Consider the following 19,536-nt stretch of genomic DNA (forward strand, 5'->3'; position numbering starts at 1 on the left):
CACACACACACACACACACACACACACACACACACACACACACACACACACACACACATCACATCACAGACACACACACACACAGAAACTCGTCTCTCGACTGAATTGACAGAGGTTTGTTTAGCCCTTTACAAGTATTTACGTATATAAAATGTGCCTACTTGTACAACCACAACCGCACACATAGACACAGTCTCTCTCTCACACACACAAACAAACAAACAAACAAACATAGACACACATAGACACACACACACACACACACAAATTCAGCCATGGAGAGAAATAGGCTACTTAACGGCACATGCAGTTCAGCTATATCTGTCTGGTCCATATATATATATATATAGTCTATACTGTATATCAGGTACATCTGAGTTTGATTCAAACTCTCTTTTCAAAAAGCCGTATTAACGGCTTATTACCAGGCTTACTAGCACCAGTTCTGTATTGTACAGAATGAAAATAATCTTAACCTCACACACTAAAACTCACACACTAGAAAAAAACGTTCAGTGAGACCACTTACACCAAGAAGTAATATTGCATCAGCTGTCACACACAACGATGACCAGGGCAGTAAAAAGAGCAGTCTTTACTGACTGACCCACTTCAGCTCCTCACAATCGGGGCAGAGTGCAGCTACTGCTGGCCCTGACCAGTATGAACTGTGCCAGATTAGAACCAGGTCAGGGCCGTATCAGGGCCATATCAGGACCACATAGTATGATCCCGTGAGGGAAATTTGGTCTCTGCATTTATCCCAATCCGTGAATTAGTGAAACACACTCAGCGCACAGTGAACACACAGTGAGGTGAAGCACACACTAATCCCGACGCAGTGAGCTGCCTGTAACAACAGCGGCGCTCGGGGAGCAGTGAGGGGTTAGGTGCCTTGCTCAAGGGCACTTCAGCCGTGCCTACTGGTCGGGGTTCGAACCGGCAACCCTCCGGTTACAAGTCCGAAGCGCTAACCAGTAGGCCACGGCTGCCCATGTCAAGCCCACATCAGGTCCACATCAAGGCAACATCAGGGCCATATCAGGATCAGGAGTGTGAGTGTATGTTTTTGTCTGTATGTGTCTGAGTGAGTGTTTGTGTGTGTGTGTGTGTGTGTGTGTGTGTGTGTGTGTGTGTGTGTGTGTGTGAGTCATAGAAGTGTGTGCTCTTTTTGTGAGACAATGTGTGTAGGTGGCTGCTTGTGATTTGTTTGGTCAGTGTCATTTATGCTTGTGTCCATAGAGGCTGTCAGCATCGCTATTTCAGAACAAAATGTGTGACTAATAGAACATGAGAATAATATTATTAATCAGCGATGCTGATTAACTTGCTACACAAGTTTGGTGCTTTTCTAGAAAGGGAGATATTAAGACATTGATGAAGAGACAGAGACAGAGAGAGAGAGAGAGAGAGAGAGAGAGAGAGAGATAGAGAGAGAGAGAAAGAGAGATATTTTGTGAGGCCTTCTTACTTGTGTATTTTGGATCATGTCTGCTCAGTTTAAATCAACTTAGGACTCCCAAAGTGACGACTTTACATGCCACCAAACATGCTGCAATCTGCCATTAAATATGGCCGACATGGGGCTCAAACACAGAGCAAACATCCCTGAGAGAGATCAGCATTTTATCAGCCTACAAATGTCCTCATTCAGTTTCAGAAGAGATGAATTATCAACCGGGTTAGCAAACGATTTAGCCTGCCGTACGATTTAGCCTGTCGTTTATGGCGCTGAATAAAACCGTGCAGAGGAAACATATTAATGTTAATGTCTTGATGAGGCGTGCATTAGCGCACCCCACACATCTGTTATATGACAGGGAGAGTTGCCATACAATCCTAGAGGCCACATTAGTTTAGCTACAGTTAAGAACAAAATTATTCATTTCCCCTGGTAAATATTGATTTAATGTTGATTTTCTCTTGACCAATGTTTGTTCTGACGGAAAATGACACTGTTTTCATCTTTTTTAAACATTTTTATGAAAAATGGCATGTCCAAATTGTTTATACTCATTTCAAATAATCAGTGGAAACATCTTTATTTGCATTCACAGCTCTCAAAATGTTTCCTATAATACCTACATTTCAATGTCTTCACAATGATTCTAGACTGCACCTTTTTAGCAGCAATCCGGGTTTTGAGGCAGGAACAATTATTTGCCATCACTCTGGCCTTGTGCTCACTTTTTTGACAGATTGAGATCTGGAGTTTGGCTTGGCCAATCTAAAATGTTGATATTGTTCTCTTGTTCTATTTCTTACCTTGTTGGGCTGTATGCTTTGGATCATTGTGTGGTTTAATGGTCTAATGCCTACTATTGGGGTAGGTCTCTCGGCACACTGCCTGATCTTTTCCTCCAGAATGTATGTAACAACTCATTTGGTTTTTCTGCTCGCCACCATCTTGCCAGTCAAGGAGTGAGTTGTCCAAAACCTTTCTTTTTAGTAAACTATGTGTACACGAACCATGTTCTCAATGCTCGAGTTCATGTGTAGAGACACTGATGATGTAGAGACACTGATTAGTGTTTTAAAAATAGCGATTTTGACGCGATCATGTATCAAAATAGTAGTGCCCCTAGGATTTCCATTCAAATGGCCATTTCACCCGAAAACAACAACGCGGACCAGCTTAAAAGTGGCGCTTCGGACGTAATTATGCTTTTAAACGAAAGTTTGACTCGGGTACTGTACATTCACAAAAATATGCATATATAAAATATACACATATATACATATGCACCAATGATTAGTTAGGATGTGGATACATGTTTTATAAACTTCATGATTCATGATTAACTCAGGAGTTACAAGTGGTTAGTTAATGATATTTTGTGAGCTCTTCTAAAGTGAGGACTTTCTATGCCTTGCAACACATTTTCAAATGAGTCGTAAAGATTACATTCACATTCATTCATTTAGCAGACAATTTTATCCAAAGCGACGTACATGTCAATTGAATTAAATTGATGATCCAAAACATGCAGCCCAACAAGGCAAGAAATGGTTAACAGAGATCAATATCAATATTTTAGAGTGGCCCAGCCAGAGTCCTCAATCCGTCAAAAAAAGTGAGCACAAGGCCAGAGTGATGGCAAATAATTGTTCCTGCCTAAAAACCCAGATTGCTGCTAAAAAGATGCAGTCTAGAATTATTGTGGAGACATGGAAAGGCTTGGTAGGTATTCTAAGAACCATTTTGAGAGCTGTAATGGCAAATAAAGATGTTTCCATTGATTATTCAAAAGGGGTATGAATAATTTTGGACACACCATTTTTCACAAACATTTAAAAAAAGATAAAAACACTTATTTTTCTGATTCCATGTTTCTACCACACTGTCTTGCAACCTTTTGGCATGTAGCAGTGCCATTTTCAGTCAGAACAAACATATTGATAGAGAGAAAATCAATATTAAATCAATATTTGCCAGGGGTATGAATCATTTTGCTCTTAACCGTATGTTCCAGAGAGTGTGCCCTTTCTATGTTTTAAGTATATATTTTTTTGCCTTTTTTGCCTTTATTGACAGGACAGTGAAGAGACTGACAGAAACAAGTGGGAGGAGATAGATGGGATCAGGAAATGACCCAGGACAGACTTGAACTCAAGTCCCCATGGCAACGTGGACCCGCATGTGGTACAGGCACTGTAGCCAGTAACACCACAGCGCCCCCAGAGTCTGCCCTTTGGAACAGCAGCCCACCTAACAGGCCAGGCCACACTGCTCACATCCATGGTGTTCACATTAATATACATCACACATTTTTCACAATCTACTTTTTGGTAGATTTTACTTTCAAATGAACATGCAATTTCACCAGACAGGTTTTATCCAATGCTGAACTGTAACTGTGTGTGTGTGTGTGTGTGTGTGTGTGTGTGTGTGTGTGTGTGTGTGTGTGTGTGTGTGTGTGTGTGTGTGTGTGTGATCCTCAGCCTATGACCTTGGTGCTGTTAGCTTCATGCATATTACATTGTATAAAAACAATACCATATCCTGTGTTATTATTTTGAAGACTGCTTTCAACTGCTTCCAACTGTCCTTATGAAGAGCCACAAGTCTCTGTACTGCCCAGAAAGATGGACATTCTACAGCAGAGGTAGCAGGTGTTGTTCACAGGAATGAGTTCGCTCCTCAAAGCTTGGCTGTGCTGGACGCAAATAGGATGGCAAAGCAAAGGTCAGTCTCTGGTGCTTCAAACACATCACCAGTGCTTTCAACCCCGTCGACTACTATTGCCTGGACACTACTACTACTACTACTAGTACTTTTCTCTCTCTCACTCTCTTTCACTCTCTCTCTCTCTCTCTCTCTATCTCTCTCTCACACACACACACACACACACAAAAAAAAATAAACCATTTATAAATGTATCTCATCTAGTAGTGCCATTGCTTCTGTAATAATCTTACAGCTTATGCAAGAAATGTCATTTAAAACAAGCTTGCTAGCAGCAGCATTTTCAGTTTTCGCATTTTCACATGGACAAAGCTCTTTGAAAACGCAAAGGAAAAGTATTGTTTTCAAAACAGAGAGAGAGAGAGAGAGAGAGAGAGAGAGAGGGGGGGGAATAAAGAGAGGGAGAGACAGAGAGAGAGAGCGAGTGTGGGTCCCTGCTTCAGCTATTTATAGCCTGCTAATGCATCCAGGATCTCACCTCCCATTTCTGCCGCAACATCTGCCCCTCTACTGCACCCACCCTCTCCCCCCTCCCAAGCCACCCCCGGAGGAAGAAGGAGGGGGGGGGGGGGGGCGGTGGGGCTCTGGACTAGGCCCTGAATCCTACTTAATATGCTTCCGGATTAAACACATTTGCATTCCATGCATTCTATTGTGTGCTTTCTGTTTTCTAGTCCATCGTCTGGTGATGACATCAACTGACAGACTCTTCATCATCACGTGCTATATTTCTGTTTCATTTTCTTCTCAGTCATTTGAATGATGCGGTAATGACGCAGGCTTCTATTACACTGTATTAACATCACGGTGACAACAGGAGGTGTGGCGGTGTAGTCAATGGGTTTTCCACAGAGGACAAAAAGGTCATTCTCCATCGTCTCTCTCTCTCTCTCTCTCTCTCCACCACACACACACACACACACACACACACACACACACACACACACACACACATTAACACAAATAGAGAGAGTAGGAGGGGTTGGTGGTTGGCTGTGGATGTTGGACTGGCTTTATGGGGACACATAGAAAGTGCCAGATAATCTAATCCTCGCGTGGCTGTATTTTCAGAAAACCTGACTCAGTCTGTCCAAGCACACACAAAGAGAGCCCGAGAGGCCGGAAGATGGCCAGATAAGCGGCGTGCCGTGCTGCGTCGAGGCATGATGCGCCATGCGCCATGTGGTCTCATCACTGGCCGCCTGACCCAGCTCAGCTCAGGACATACAGTTAAAAGGCCCTAATTCCCCCGCAGTTACTGTGTCACGTCTTATATCCTTAATGCAGCCTGATACCCACTAGAGTGAGATGAGAACGCCTGGAAAATTCTCTGGCTGCAAAGTATTTTTTTTCTACCTTTATACTGTAGTTTTTGAGTCAAATTCTATGTCTGATTGTTTTTGGTTGTGTAAGTGTACAGCTCTGGGGGAAAATGAAGAGACCACTGCACATATTTTCATCAGGGCAAACGTTTTCAGACTACATTACAGTATGTGCTTACATCATTGCAAAATTGTAGAAAGAAATGGCTGATCTTTAATGCAATATCTACATTGCCCATTATCAGCAACCATTCACCCAATGTTCGAAAGACACATTCTGTTTACTAATCTGATACTAATACTAACATATCAATACTAACTGAGAAAACATTTCAGAACCCTTTTGCAATTATGTAAGCACATAATTCACATCTGAAAACTGCTGCCCTGATTAAAAAAAACAATGCAACTGATCTCAGCTGGTATTCTGTCTATAATGGAGTGGAATGGAAATGTCTAAGTGACCCCAAACTTTTGACCGATAGTGTATATATAACAGTTTGCTTTTCAGTGTACATGAATGCATGTTTATTTAAAGGAATGTTGCATTGCAAATTGGTTGGTTTTCTTTTGAAGACTAAAGCAAATCTCCCCATCACTACCGTAGTAGTGTCCAATGACATCACTTCACCCACTGCACTTTTGTGGTCCAGTCAAGGACTGGCAGTTAAAACATGACTACAAAACACACAAATAACCACAAAACTGAACACACAAATAACCACAAAACTGAACACACAAATATCCACAAACTTGAACACACAAATATCCACAAAACTAAACACACAAATATCCACCAAACTGAACACACAAATATCCACAAACTTGAACACACAAATATCCACAAAACTAAACACACAAATATCCACAAAACTGAACACACAAATATCCACAAACCTGAACACACAAATATCCACAAAACTGAACACACAAATATCCACAAAACTGAACACACAAATATCCACAAACCTGAACACACAAATATCCACAAAACTGAACACACAAATATCCACAAACTTGAACACACAAATATCCACAAAACTGAACACACAAATATCCACAAAACTGAACACAGAAATATCCACAAACTTGAACACACAAATATCCACAAAGCTGAACACAGAAATATGTGCTTGGGAGAAGGACAACAGTAGGGCTGGGCGATATATCGATATAAAAGATATATCGATATATTTTAAAATGCAATATGGAATTAGACCATATCGCATATATCGATATAGTTCAAATTTGCGCCGTGATCCTTGCTCCACGCAAGCCGCTGACCGGAGCTCTCTGCACTGCTCCCCTCTCTGCACTGCTGTGAAGCTGCACGCTACTTTTCTCAAATAAATATATATATTTCAAAGATTGGCCTATTTTATTTTATAGGCTATTTTTATTTAAGATATTTTTTTTTATTTAAATGTGCACCTTACGGAGCTTTGATTTAAAAAAAGGCACTCCAGTTTTATGTTTACATTTTATTGTTATTTGAGTAGTGAGTTTTCAATAAAACTACTCATATTTGACTGAACATTTCATTTTACAGCTCTAACTTTGCGGAAAAAATATCAGGATATATATCTTATATCGATATTCAACCTAAATATATCGGGATATGACTTTTGGTCCATATCGCCCAGCCCTAGACAACAGCAAATGAAAAACTCTCAGAACGTCTCTCCATGACTGTAGCCCCGGGCTAGAGCTAGGGCTAATCTCTACGGCCAGTCAGACCACGTGTGCGGACCGACTGCAGACAGACAGAGCCGGAATGACCATCCGGACGCGGGCTCACACGCATGAAGGTCACACATATGGTTAAACCGGGGCAGTGAGGCTCATGGGATGAGAGCATACTGCTCAATGCGATCCTCCTCCAGGATCAATGGGAACACGCCGTCCTTTAGAGCTGTGGTGACCGGCGGACCCTCGCTGCCCTCTGTGCAGTTCTACATAGGAGAGGTCAGACTTGGTCATGGGTTGGTCAACAGTCCCTCAGGACAACAGGGATGGTGGTGGTCTAGTATGGAATGTTTCATTGAAAACTGTATCCATTACAAACATTACATTGATTACCTGAACAGTTATAACCACTAATGGACCTGTTGTGTTTAGGCTATGATCACAAGTATGGGATTCTAGATTCTAGAGTGACTTGCAAAAATCTCTCCCTTGTCAATGGGTTAAAAGTATGGCAAGTTATTTAAAATGTATTTCTATAGGTATTTTCAAGCACAATGGCTGTAGTAGTAATGCATTTTGAGTAGACAAAACAAAATGGGACTTTGGTCATCATGTCCAATTTGCAATTCAAACTTTGAGTCTAAGTGAGTCCATGCAATGTTTATGTAAAATATTCCTAATTTTATGTTACTACATTTCTATATCTAATTACTATTTTAATAAAATGTACCAAACGAAAATAGAATTCCATACTTTACATGTAACCTACTAACAGTATACTTCAGTGAGCTTATTCCTCAGTCAAAATGGTATTCTAAGGAAACTGAGAAAAGATGTTTCTTCAAATAAAATAACACACACACACACACACACACACACACACACACACACACCAAAGAGCCTGTCCCTGTTGGAGCTTGGACACTGCATGGTGTGACTTGGCCGTTCTCTGTTGGTTTAATTAGTGTCGCGACCGCTACAAGTTCCAAGCTCAGAGATGAATGAAATGCTAATTAAACCAGACCCAAATACATTAAGGCCTATATAAGCGTCTTAACTTACAACGAGAGCCCTGAATTATTAATTCATTCTAATAGCACAAGTTTTTTGTTGGTTTAAATGATTGGGAGAGTGTTTCTCGTTGTGGCTGGCTCTCCATCTGTCTGCTTTAGGACTACGGCACATGAGAAGGCTAAACAAGAGAATTAGCCAGACCGGGGGTCAACTCTATTTCAGTCCCAATCATTTAGCAATTAGCAATACCCAAAAGCCTTCATTAAACAAGCGGCTGTTTTGACACTTTGTCTTTCTTGCTGTCCCACTCAATATCACACCCACCACTGCTCAGAGATCAACAGTGTACAATAATGGGCTTGCACACACACACAAAAAGAGAGAGACAGAGAGAGAGAGAGAGAGAGAGAGAGAGAGAGAGAGAGAGAGAGAGACTGGAGTTCTAAACTTTGCCATCATACAGTATGCTGCCAGTGAGCTTTGCTCCGTTAAAGATAATGGAGTTCTAAACTTTGGCGTAAGACGACGCCAGTGGGCGTTGGCCTTTAGTGTCCACGTAGTCACATGTCAATGTATAAGTATAAGTACTGTATATATACTCTTTTGATCCCGTGAGGGAAATTTGGTCTGCATTTATCCCAATCCGTGAATTAGTGAAACACACAGTGAGGTGAAGCACACACTAATCCCAGCGCAGTGAGCTGCCTGCAACAACAGCGGCGCTCAGGGAGCAGTGAGGGATTAGGTGCCTTGGTCAAGGACACTTCAGCCGTGCCTACTGGTCGGGGTTTCGAACCGGAAACCCTCTGGTTACAAGTCCGAAGCGCTAACCAGTGTTGTGTTCACAAGAGTGATCTGAACCCCCACTAAGAGATTGTACTCCATGATAATTATGTCAACATGCTTACAAAACTACAGTGAAACCTTTGGCTAGTTAGATTTCTGTTGTTAATACAACTGTAATTAGCTTACAGTATGTATCTGGTTAACCATTCCTAATTTGTTTACACGTCTAAACCTATAGTCTAAGCCAATTAACTGTCAACTAAGTAGGTCTAGTGTTAGGCTTTAGCGATCTGCTTGGGGCAAAGTAATTGGTTTAAAATTGGGGGGGGGGACAAAAAGGGTCAATTTTCAGCTTAGATTTTATTGATATTCAATAAAAATTAAAAAAATAACAAAAATTGTCTTTTATTGAGAGTCCACTGACTTGATAACCAACGAACACTCGACACGGCCGCTATGGTGTTCATAACAGGTTGTATTTGAAATCATTTATATCATACCATCATACTAAAATGGATTTTTGGATTTTTCACATGGATCTCTGTTTCTCGAGGTCACCGAGTAGGCCTACTGTCGTTGTGGGAAAAAAAAAAAACGAAAACCTAGCAACAATCGGGTTGCTGCGGCCAACGGCTACCTGCCTGGCAGCTACAGTGCTACACTTTGGGGGCATGTTCATGAGGCAGCTACAGTGCTATACTCTGGGGGCATGTTCATGAGGCAGCTACAGTGCTACACTCTGGGGGCATGTTCATGGGGAAGCTACAGTGCTACACTCTGGGGGCATGTTCATGGGGAAGCTACAGTGCTACACAATGGGGCATGTTCATGAGGCAGCTACAGCGCTACAGTCTGGGGGCAATACACACACACACACACACACACACACACACACACAGGGTGAGCTAATAAGCGATTCATTAGAAGCCCTGTACACCACCGGAGCAGGCCCTGGTAGTTTCCACATGTGCCACAGTGTGTGTGTGTGTGTGTGTGTGTGTGAGTGTGTGTGTGTGTGTGTGTGTGTGTTAAACACAGAAGAGATACGATGCCATGACCACTACAAAGGCATGAGATGCTTCTCATCGGTTCATAGTCCAACCTTGAGGCTCTTTTTGCAGTTGGAGCGCTGAAATAATGTATCAGATAAAATACTTTGCTCCAACAAATCTCCCTATTTAAACGACAAGGGCTATTTTGACTTCTCCCAAACAAAAACAGTGCCATTTCAGCCATGCCATTGATGTCCTTGGCACATGTTTCCTCATCTGCTATGTCCCTGCTTAATCAACAACATCGGCTTCATGGACCAGACCTATAGTCTGCCATATCCCCAGCTTGTCCGGTGAGTCATCTGCCGTCGGTAAAGGTTACACGAGACAGTCTGGACACACCACACCACACACGCTTGCTCAGCACCAGGGTGAGGGTAGCCACCACCAGCAGCACCACAGGCAGGCGGTGTGGGAATTTCAGCGGGATTTGCTGCACCGGTGTTCCCTTGCCGATGCGGAGCCAAGAGTGGAGGGCTTCCCACCTTCTGAGTCATCACCCGTCAGCGATGCTACATCGTGAACGAAATACACACACACACACACACATAGATGCACTCACACAAACACACACACACACACACACACACACATGCATATCACACACACATAGAGTGAGAGACACACTCACACACATGCACAGACGCGCATTCAGCCCAATGCACAACTCTCTCATTGTGGGTGAAAGGTGTGGAGTAAAAAACTCTCTCCATTGTGTGTGTCCCTGGACTGAATTGAATGTTGAAGTGGCTGCTGCTTGAGCTACTAGAGCTGCTGTTCAGGTGACTTTGGTGGGTTTCTTGTCTCCTTCCCGCAGTAAAAAGCCATGGCAATGTATAGTCCAGCTAACTGGATTTCAAGGCTTTCACAGGGTTGCCTCTGACTGGGCAGTGTTTGCTACGGCAGAGGGCTCCTGCCCACAGACTGCAACACTGACACACACACACACACACACACACACACACACACTGCAGGAGAGAGAGGGGATAGCCGGGAGAACAGAGGAGGGCTAATCTTGGCTAACCTTACCAACCCAACCAGAGAGTTACCGGCAGCTTCCGTGGCCTGAGTTTATATTGACGGACCAGCGCATGTCTGGGATGGTATTGATTTGCATGTGTAGGCAACCGATTGATTGGAAATATTGCCTGACTTACAGTTCATCCAATACATACATCACAATGCCAGTACATCCACGTCATCAATGCAGTCTTATTTAACACAAAACTATATATCAATACATAAATCAACTGTCCACATAGCCTCACTTGTAGCTTGAGGCGAAAAGCAAACTCGCAAATTTGCACATTAGCTCAGACCCTCAAGCAAAAAAGTACTATTAAACTACTTTGCTCAATTTAAATACAGGCACACTGAACCCAAGGGCTAGGCAGGCAGACACACCCTGCTGCTACCACATGGCAGCAGGGAGGAGTCGGAGTAAGCGCAGTACATTTGCTTATTACAACAACCACAACATGATTTGTGTAGCACCTTGTCAAGGCACCCAAAGTGCTTTACAGTGGAGCCATGCTAACCACTACCGATGTGTGATTCTGACCAAAGGAGATGTGCGCTGTCTCTGGAGCAGATCCATCCAGAACTCTTAGTATGAGAATGAAGTGTCCGAGTCGGCCATCTCTCCTCACTCCTCCCTCATCTCTCGGACACTCCTCATCCCCTCATCTGCGATTCTGAAGCAGACCCAGGCCGGATGCAAGCCAGATGTGGCCCAGGCATAGGCCACACCCCACTCTGCACTCTGCTAGCAGGGAGACATGAAACAGCTGAGTCTCCCACCTCCCCTCATCCATCCTCCTGCAGGAGCACTGAGACGCCTCATTTCCCCTACGCATCTCTGTGGCGCCAACTCAGCCGGATCCAGGCCAGATCTGAGCCAGCAGCCGGCCAGACTCCAGCTCCGTGCCACACCCGGCCGCCCGCGTCCTGTCCCGTCGCGTCTGGGCACGGAGCCGCTGAAGCAGGTCCTGCGCCCCGCTCCGTCGTCCGACTGTCTCCGTCCGATCTCCCATCATCATTTATCCTCCCTCAGCACCACTGACCGCCCCTGACCACTCTCATCCCTCATCAGCGGCTCTACAGCAGAACCAGGCCAGACCTGGGCCACATCTGAACCACAGTCGATAGATAATATTGAGGCATGAGGCAGCTGAGTCTCCATTCTAGCCCTATCCCTCCAGCTTCATACCGACTGAAAACTCAACTCCTCATTCCGGAACCTTCAGCAGCAGTATGGTCACTCTGGTGTGTTTTCTGAACGACCGTTCTAAAGAGTATCTGGGTCCATCAAAAGTAATGTGGAATTTTAGAATCTTACATTGTACTAAGGAACACATTCTTTTACTGGACTATTCAAAAGCCACTAGTTGAAGGGATAGATCCAATGAGGGGTTTCTTTAGCAGATCAAAGATCAACACTGTACAAGTATCGAAGCATGACGCATCAGGCTCGACTACCTACAGTATTCTCAATTATCTTCCTTCAGTGCAAGGTCCTCATCAGTGTTGCACTAATCACAATGCCCTCCAACACCCCTCTTGCCCACTCTTGCCTCTCTCTCTCTCTCTCTCTCTCTCTCTCTCTCTCTCTCGTGTCACAACCAACACGTCTCAACCTCCTCGGTCACCTCCGTCGCCTGCTGTGATGGGGCTGTGACAGCAGCGGAGGCCGTCAGCTCAGCTGTCCACCTGCCAGCCTCCTACATGACACACGTGCCCGGACAGCCGCCCACTGCTTGCCTCTTACTCCACGGGCCTCAGACAGAGGTTACTCGAGGTCAGGTGCATCAGACTTCATCGCGGGAGAGACAGGCAGGCAACGAGGAGGAGTGAGGACCAAGGTTAGAGGTAGGTAGGAAGAAATGTCGATGATGATTTCAGCATCCAGTTATTTAAAGAACGTTGGAATAAGAATTACTGCCGCATCTAGTTACAGTTCTAAGGACACTGGACTTCCTGGATTTATAATATAGCACAAAAGGGTGTTAAATGAAAGATATCTCTTACAGCCAGTAAAATTACTACTTTATTACTTGAAGTCAAAGAGTGATCTTTTCAGCATAATCCAAATGACCTTGAAGTTGAAAAGAATATGCACAGGATACAAATGGTGCTCCTTTTGAGAATAGGCTACCTAATAAGTCCTAATAAAACACAAAATAAAAATACGCAACTTCAACATCTGTATGCTCCAATGATCCCTTCCTTTCACTGCAAGACCTAATAAGACTTTGAAACCCTCATGACCAATACCTTCACTAAAACATTTCTTTTCTCCACACACTACAATTCCACAGTGTCCATATTCATATAACTAACAGCAACATCTTCCTCCATCTTAGCCCTGTATTATTCATAAGTACTGAAGTGAGGGCTGCTTATGGCTGTGACGTTTCTTTGTGATTGCCGGCATGTGGCCCAGAGTGTAGCCTGAAGACTCAATGCTGAGGCGTTTGAGCAAGACATCAAATCCTGCGCTATTGTGATCAAAATCCAAATGCCACACTGGCAAACAGAAATACATTCTAGACATATCAGGAACGGAAGGGAATTAGTCACTAGAGGGGGGGGGGGGTGGAGGGAGAGAGAGAGAGAGAGAGAGAGAGAGAAAGAGAGCAAAAACAAGAGAAGTGAGTTAGTGTTCGCTTGAGGAAAAGTCACAGAAAGCAAGGTGTGAGCTCACCAGATCTCTTGCTCTTTTTGTATTTCTTCTCTCTCTTTCTCTCTTCTCTCTCTTTCTCTCTCTTCTCTCTCTTTCTCTCTCCTCTCTCTCTTCTCTCTGAGCCCCCCCATCTCCCCCACGACTCTATAGATGCAGAGTGCATTTCAGCTCAAGGTCAGGCACAAAAAATAAAAAAAACATCTATTTCTCTCTCTCTTTCTATTTCTCTTTTTCTCTCTCTTTCATTTGTGTTTCACTTAAGACTCCTCACAGATAGTGAGAGTGTGGTTGTATCTGCCTTTCAATTAAATTTTCTTTATGTAATTTGACTAAATCCTGATTTGGTCAAAGCTTTACAGTGTGGCTTTTCAGAAGATCATATCTCTCAAACTCATTTGAGAGGTCATGTTGCAAAGTAACCTAAATCCGTCCGGATAATCGCTGTAACCGCATTGGGAGACTGGAGGGCGACTGGACACTATCCCTGGAAAGATATCATGAATAGCAACAGTTCCAAAGGGGTTGATCATCCCAGGAATGGCGATACAAATTCAAAGAACCCTAATGACAAATGACAATACCTGCAGACTTGACATAGTCTTTCCCCCAGTGTGACAGACAGCTACTTTAACAAAGAATATGAACATCCAAAGGCGCGAAATGAATCTTAATTTACTTGCTCTGCATTATTTTAATAACAGCTTTGATAACTTTGAAGTCTGAAAACAATAATGACACAACACATAATAATCATGGATTCTTTCAATATTTCTAAATGTGTGCTGTGATTATTGCGGGAGTGTGGAATGCCTATATTTCCAGGGATTTTGTAAGTAAAAGTAGGGCACAGTTTGTTCAGCTTAACCTAGAGTGACACTGCCATTGGATGTTCAATTCTATTAAATCCCTGTAAAGGCTACATAGGCTTGCGTGACACAACAATACAGAGCCAATCCCACCCATACTGGCAACACAGACTGCTGAAATCATTACGATCGATGCAGATTTTCACCCGGCATTTGAAAGCTGTTTTGGCTTAGGCATTTCTGTGCAGTACCTATCTCTTAGCTGGTTTGTTTTTGGTTTACTCGTATGCAGATAAAAGGTCCAGTGTGTTCTTTCTCCCTATTGGGGGAAGGGAAATACGTAACAACCATCAGTCACCACATTTGGCTCATGCTAGCCTAGCAATGCTGCTCCAAACTCCAAACTGTACAAATGAGCCAATGATAACCCACGCTCTTGTGCTCTATCCAGCTGAATGGAAGCCTGTACTGTAAGCCGTCAAGTTTAAAGCATACGCGGTTGGATACAATGAGGCGTTGGTGGTGACTAAATCCAAATGAATTCTACCCCGGCTTAGCAGGTCTCCCCGTCTCGATTCCACTTAAGCTACCAAATGATAGCCTACGCTTAATTCATAATCCAATTAACTTCTTCTGCATTTCCGAAGGTGCAGAGACACGGCCTCAATTTAGAATTACCCGCAATCCCCAATTCACCTAACAACGCCTCCGAAACACCTGGGACGGGAGGCTGAACAAGAAGTTGGATTTTTTTCTGCTTCTGTTTTAATTTTTTTTTTGTTATGCCACCAACTTACTCAATATCTGCTTTTTGAAGCACACCATGCTTCACACAAGGTGGGATGGATTTTGAAGGAAATATTGCTGAAATATTATCCTACTGATTGTATCAGTTTCATACTGTAGTCCAGAGGTTCTTCACCTTTTAGGGGCTAAGGCACACCAAAGGTCATACCAAAATGCCAAGGCACACCAACTGTCACTGATTATGAAGTATCACACACATTATTATAGGCTATAGCAGGGGTGTCTGTCCATTCTTATGGCCATATTTTTCTATACAGAGCGTTCATGTGCTGAGACCACAGCAATAGGCATACTGTATATGCTCACATGATGTTGACAGAGCCGCTACTGGCTACTTTATAACGGACATGTTATGATTACCTAACACTGTTGATTCTGAGGTTGTCATTGATGCATTTAAAAAATACCCTCTAGCCTATTATTTGAACCTGTATACTGTAAAAGCACACTGGGTTCCTCAAAATCCCACGGCACACCTCAATTTGGCACTCCCCAGATAGCAAGCACGCGTTGGGCCAACAACATGACGTTGTTTACTGACGTTGGACCAACGTCATTTTAGCCGGTGGGGTAACGTTGTTGCGACGTTGACATTTCAATAGAAAATCATTTAACAATCTCCAAAACATCAGCCTACATATCGGACGCATGGCGGACTGTTACCACTTGCAGATTATCCTTATCATTGAAACATGGCAATGTTACAACCTATCGCTTAGATCTACATCAAACCAACGACGCATATCGACATTGCTTTATACTCTTTAGAATGCAAAGTCCATTGTAACATGATGATGCGAGCTGAATCACGATGAGCATCAATATCCATTCTCGCTGGGAGGAACACCTACCTCACACAACTAAGGTTGAATGACTGCTATTTATAGCCCTTTGTTCCGCGCACATAACGGTCATGGTGACCCTATAGTTCATATTTTTGTAGTGTGCTTTCATTCTTGTTAGATGTTCCAAAATGAAATGTTGGTCAGAAATAATAATAAGCTGGAAAAAAAAACCAGTCGGTGTTCTGACGTTGGCGTGACAGTGTTTCAACATTTTAAATCCTCTAAGAATACAATTATAAGGGGAAACAGTCAAAGTAAAAAAAAGTAACCTATCCTAATCTTACAAACAAATGCAGGTGTAAGGTAACACTTAATAAAAGTTGTGTTATTGACAATCACTGCAGGTGCAAACAGCCAGTTGGTGGTGGACTGCCATTGGCGTGACAGTGTTTCGACGTTGTTAATCCTCTTGTTATAAGAGGCAATACAAAGTATACCACTTTTACCAACTATTCATTCAGACATTGCTTTAATGTTTTTTGAAACACTGTTGCATATACCTTTTTCTTTTTTTTTCTTTAAGTGACACGTTGGCTTTGTCGCCGAACATGACTATAAACCAACATTCGATATACAATTGCTTGAGGGGCTAACGTTGGTGTGACATTGTTTCGCCGTTGAAATTCCACCACCGACACTGACAATCAATACTAACATTGGGCCAATGTGTGCTTGCTATCTGATTCGACAACCTCTGCTGTAGCCAACAACATATATGATAATAAATATTTGAATTACTTTAAAATAAGCGATTCTATAAGTGAAAAGTCAGTGACAAGTCAATTACGCAACATTTACTGCAAGTAAATGACTATTTCTACTTTGGTAGAAAAAAATGGTGTGACAGGAGAAGAGATGACAGAATTCATTTTGGGAGAAGGAAAAACAGCCCACCTGGCCTCTTCAAATCAATAACCACAGAAGTGAGACCGACAGAAGAGCAGGGAAGAGAGACAGAGAGAGAGAGAGAGAAGGAAAAAATACGAGAGAGAAAGAGAAATAGCTAGAGAGAGAGAGTGAAAAATATAGAGTGATACAAGAAACAAGAAAAAGACCAAGAGTGGAGAGGAAAAGAGAGAGAGTTGCGATGTTGAGGAAAAGGGCTGTCTCAGGAGAGAAAATGTCTACCTGTTGCCTGGCAACATTCCCAGGCCTACTCAGCGTCAAGACGCCTGTGTTCCTGAGACACAAATAACTGCACTCTCCTCAGACGGGACGGACGACCCTCTTGGGGACCGGGCAGAGCTGATATTAATCACAGGGGAAGAAAAGGAGTTTCAAAAATGACATAAGCAGGACTGACCTTTGGTGGGGCCTCCACTTCCACAACCTGATTCCGGTTCAGGCAGGATTTGACAAACGACTCCATGTTGGAGTTGAACTTCATGAAGATCACGTACGAGGCATAGGCCGACAGCAGCCCGAGGCTCTCCGCGTAGGTGATGTAGTTATCCAGGAAGAAGACGATGAGCATGATAAGGTCCAGGATGTAGAAGGAGACGTCGCGGAAGAGCGGCCACCAGGTGAGGTTGAGGATCTCCCTGGAGAAGAGCGCGCACATCCCGATGACAAAGAGAATGTTGAAGACGGCCGATCCCACGATGGTGCCGATGCCCACGTTGCTGTGGGAGATGAACACGCCGATGACGGAGGTGAAGAGCTCGGGGGCGGAGCCCCCCGCCGCCATGAAGGTGGCGCCGGCCACGTCGTCGGAGATGCCAAACTTCTCGGTGATGACGGTGAGCGCCGGCACGAAGAACTCGTCGCAGACGATGGCCAGGGCGATGAACATGTAGAGCATGCCGAACATGTGCAGCAGCACGGCGCCCTGCCGCCGCTCCGCCAGCGTGAACAGATCCTGCGGGTACTCGCCCTGCGACTCGTTGCCGTCCGCCGCCGACGAGCGCATGGCCACCGGCGAGTCCTCCGCCGAGGCGTTGTCGCCCGAGCGCCAGCGGTCAGTGGACAGCAAAGTCCTGTGCGGCGCCGAGTCCGCGAGGAGGACTTGCGCCCCACCTAACAGGGAGGAGGAGGAGGAAGAGGAGGAGACCAGCAAAGGGTGCGTCCCGAAGGCCGACGGGAAGGCACCCAGGGCGAAAGGGACTGTGCTTATTGCTGCCAGACTCAGGAGGAAGCCGGCGATCCGCAGCGGTCTCAACTTCCTGCGCATGTGTAGGTACCGCTGCCTTTTGCACCCTGCGCTCAGCAGGGGTTCATGTGATGCCGTGTCCAGACCCATGGCTACTGTGTGTGTGTGTGTGTGTGTGTGTGTGTGTGTGTTGTGAGGGCTGCGTGGGGTGGGGGGGGGGACTTCAGTGAGTGTGTGTGCGTTGTAGCGTGTGGTTATGAGAGCAGGGGGGTCGGGGGGTCTATGGGGAGCAAGGCATGACGGGACAGCTGGAGGATTTAGAGAGAGTCAGCAGGAGCTTGATGCCTTCCTGGGTCGGGCACACCAACAGGCTTCCTCATATTAGCCCCTGTGTGGAGAAAAGAACACACACACACACACACACACACACACACACACACACACACACACACACACACACACACACATTAACATTAGACAGTGTAAATAAACAGGGCATAAATATTTATATCAGTAAAACACACCCACATACAGTAGGCACGAGACACAGAACACATACAGGGTGTGTGTGCAGGAGGAGACATGGGAAACACATCCATACGTGGTCAAATAATACACATGACCAAAACAGAACACATATGCCCACACATAATGCAAATTAGCAACATGACATTCACACACATGCACACACACACACACACACACACACACACACACACACACACACACACACACACACACACACACAGAGAGATACACCCACACACATACACACACACACACACACACACACATACATAAACACAGACACAAACTTCAGTTATTGATAATCTGTAGCAGATTTGATTAATAAAGCACTGCAATCCTAAGGTCAATATAACAAGCACAAACTGTACACCATTATGTAAATATAAGAATCCTCCAATCAAATCAGGTCACTGTCACTGGTATGGCGCTGGTTATATCATACGCAACGATGTAAAACCCAAACAAGCATACTCAACACAGAGAGCCTGAGAGAGCAGACTCTTTCCAAACGCTGACCACCAACCACCAACGACCATCTGAGCAATGCAGCTGTGCCTACCACAACACAGACCGTCAAGGTCACAGGGAGGGAACTCAAGGTCAACTGCACTCTTAGCCAAAGAGAGAGTCTAAAGGACTAGCAGGATGGATATCAGCTGTCCCTGGCTCACTGCCGGCCCAGATCTGACACCGTGTTATGCAGTGGCCGACTGGGAGGCACAGTAAATCGAAG

At 44.3% G+C, this 19,536-nt stretch overlaps 1 protein-coding gene across 1 annotated transcript in view; it reads right to left on the reverse strand.

Annotated features, from left to right (window-relative positions):
* Positions 1-18,425, reverse strand: part of LOC143127863 (sodium/potassium/calcium exchanger 2-like) — a 72,144-nt gene extending 53,719 nt beyond the window's left edge. The window contains exons 1-2 of the mRNA XM_076289577.1: positions 17,490-18,425; positions 10,371-10,378 (exon numbers count right to left, since the gene is read on the reverse strand). Of these exons, the coding sequence (XP_076145692.1) occupies positions 10,371-10,378; positions 17,490-18,425 (944 nt within the window). The remainder of the gene's footprint in view (positions 1-10,370; positions 10,379-17,489) is intronic.
* Positions 18,426-19,536: the final 1,111 nt, after the last annotated feature.

Source organism: Alosa pseudoharengus, unplaced genomic scaffold (genome assembly GCF_046254945.1).
Source record: "Alosa pseudoharengus isolate Yale_2024_CS ecotype anadromous, Long Island Sound unplaced genomic scaffold, YU_APseudo_1.1 YU_APseudo_1.1_scf_17, whole genome shotgun sequence".
Taxonomy (NCBI): Eukaryota; Metazoa; Chordata; class Actinopteri; order Clupeiformes; family Clupeidae; genus Alosa; species Alosa pseudoharengus.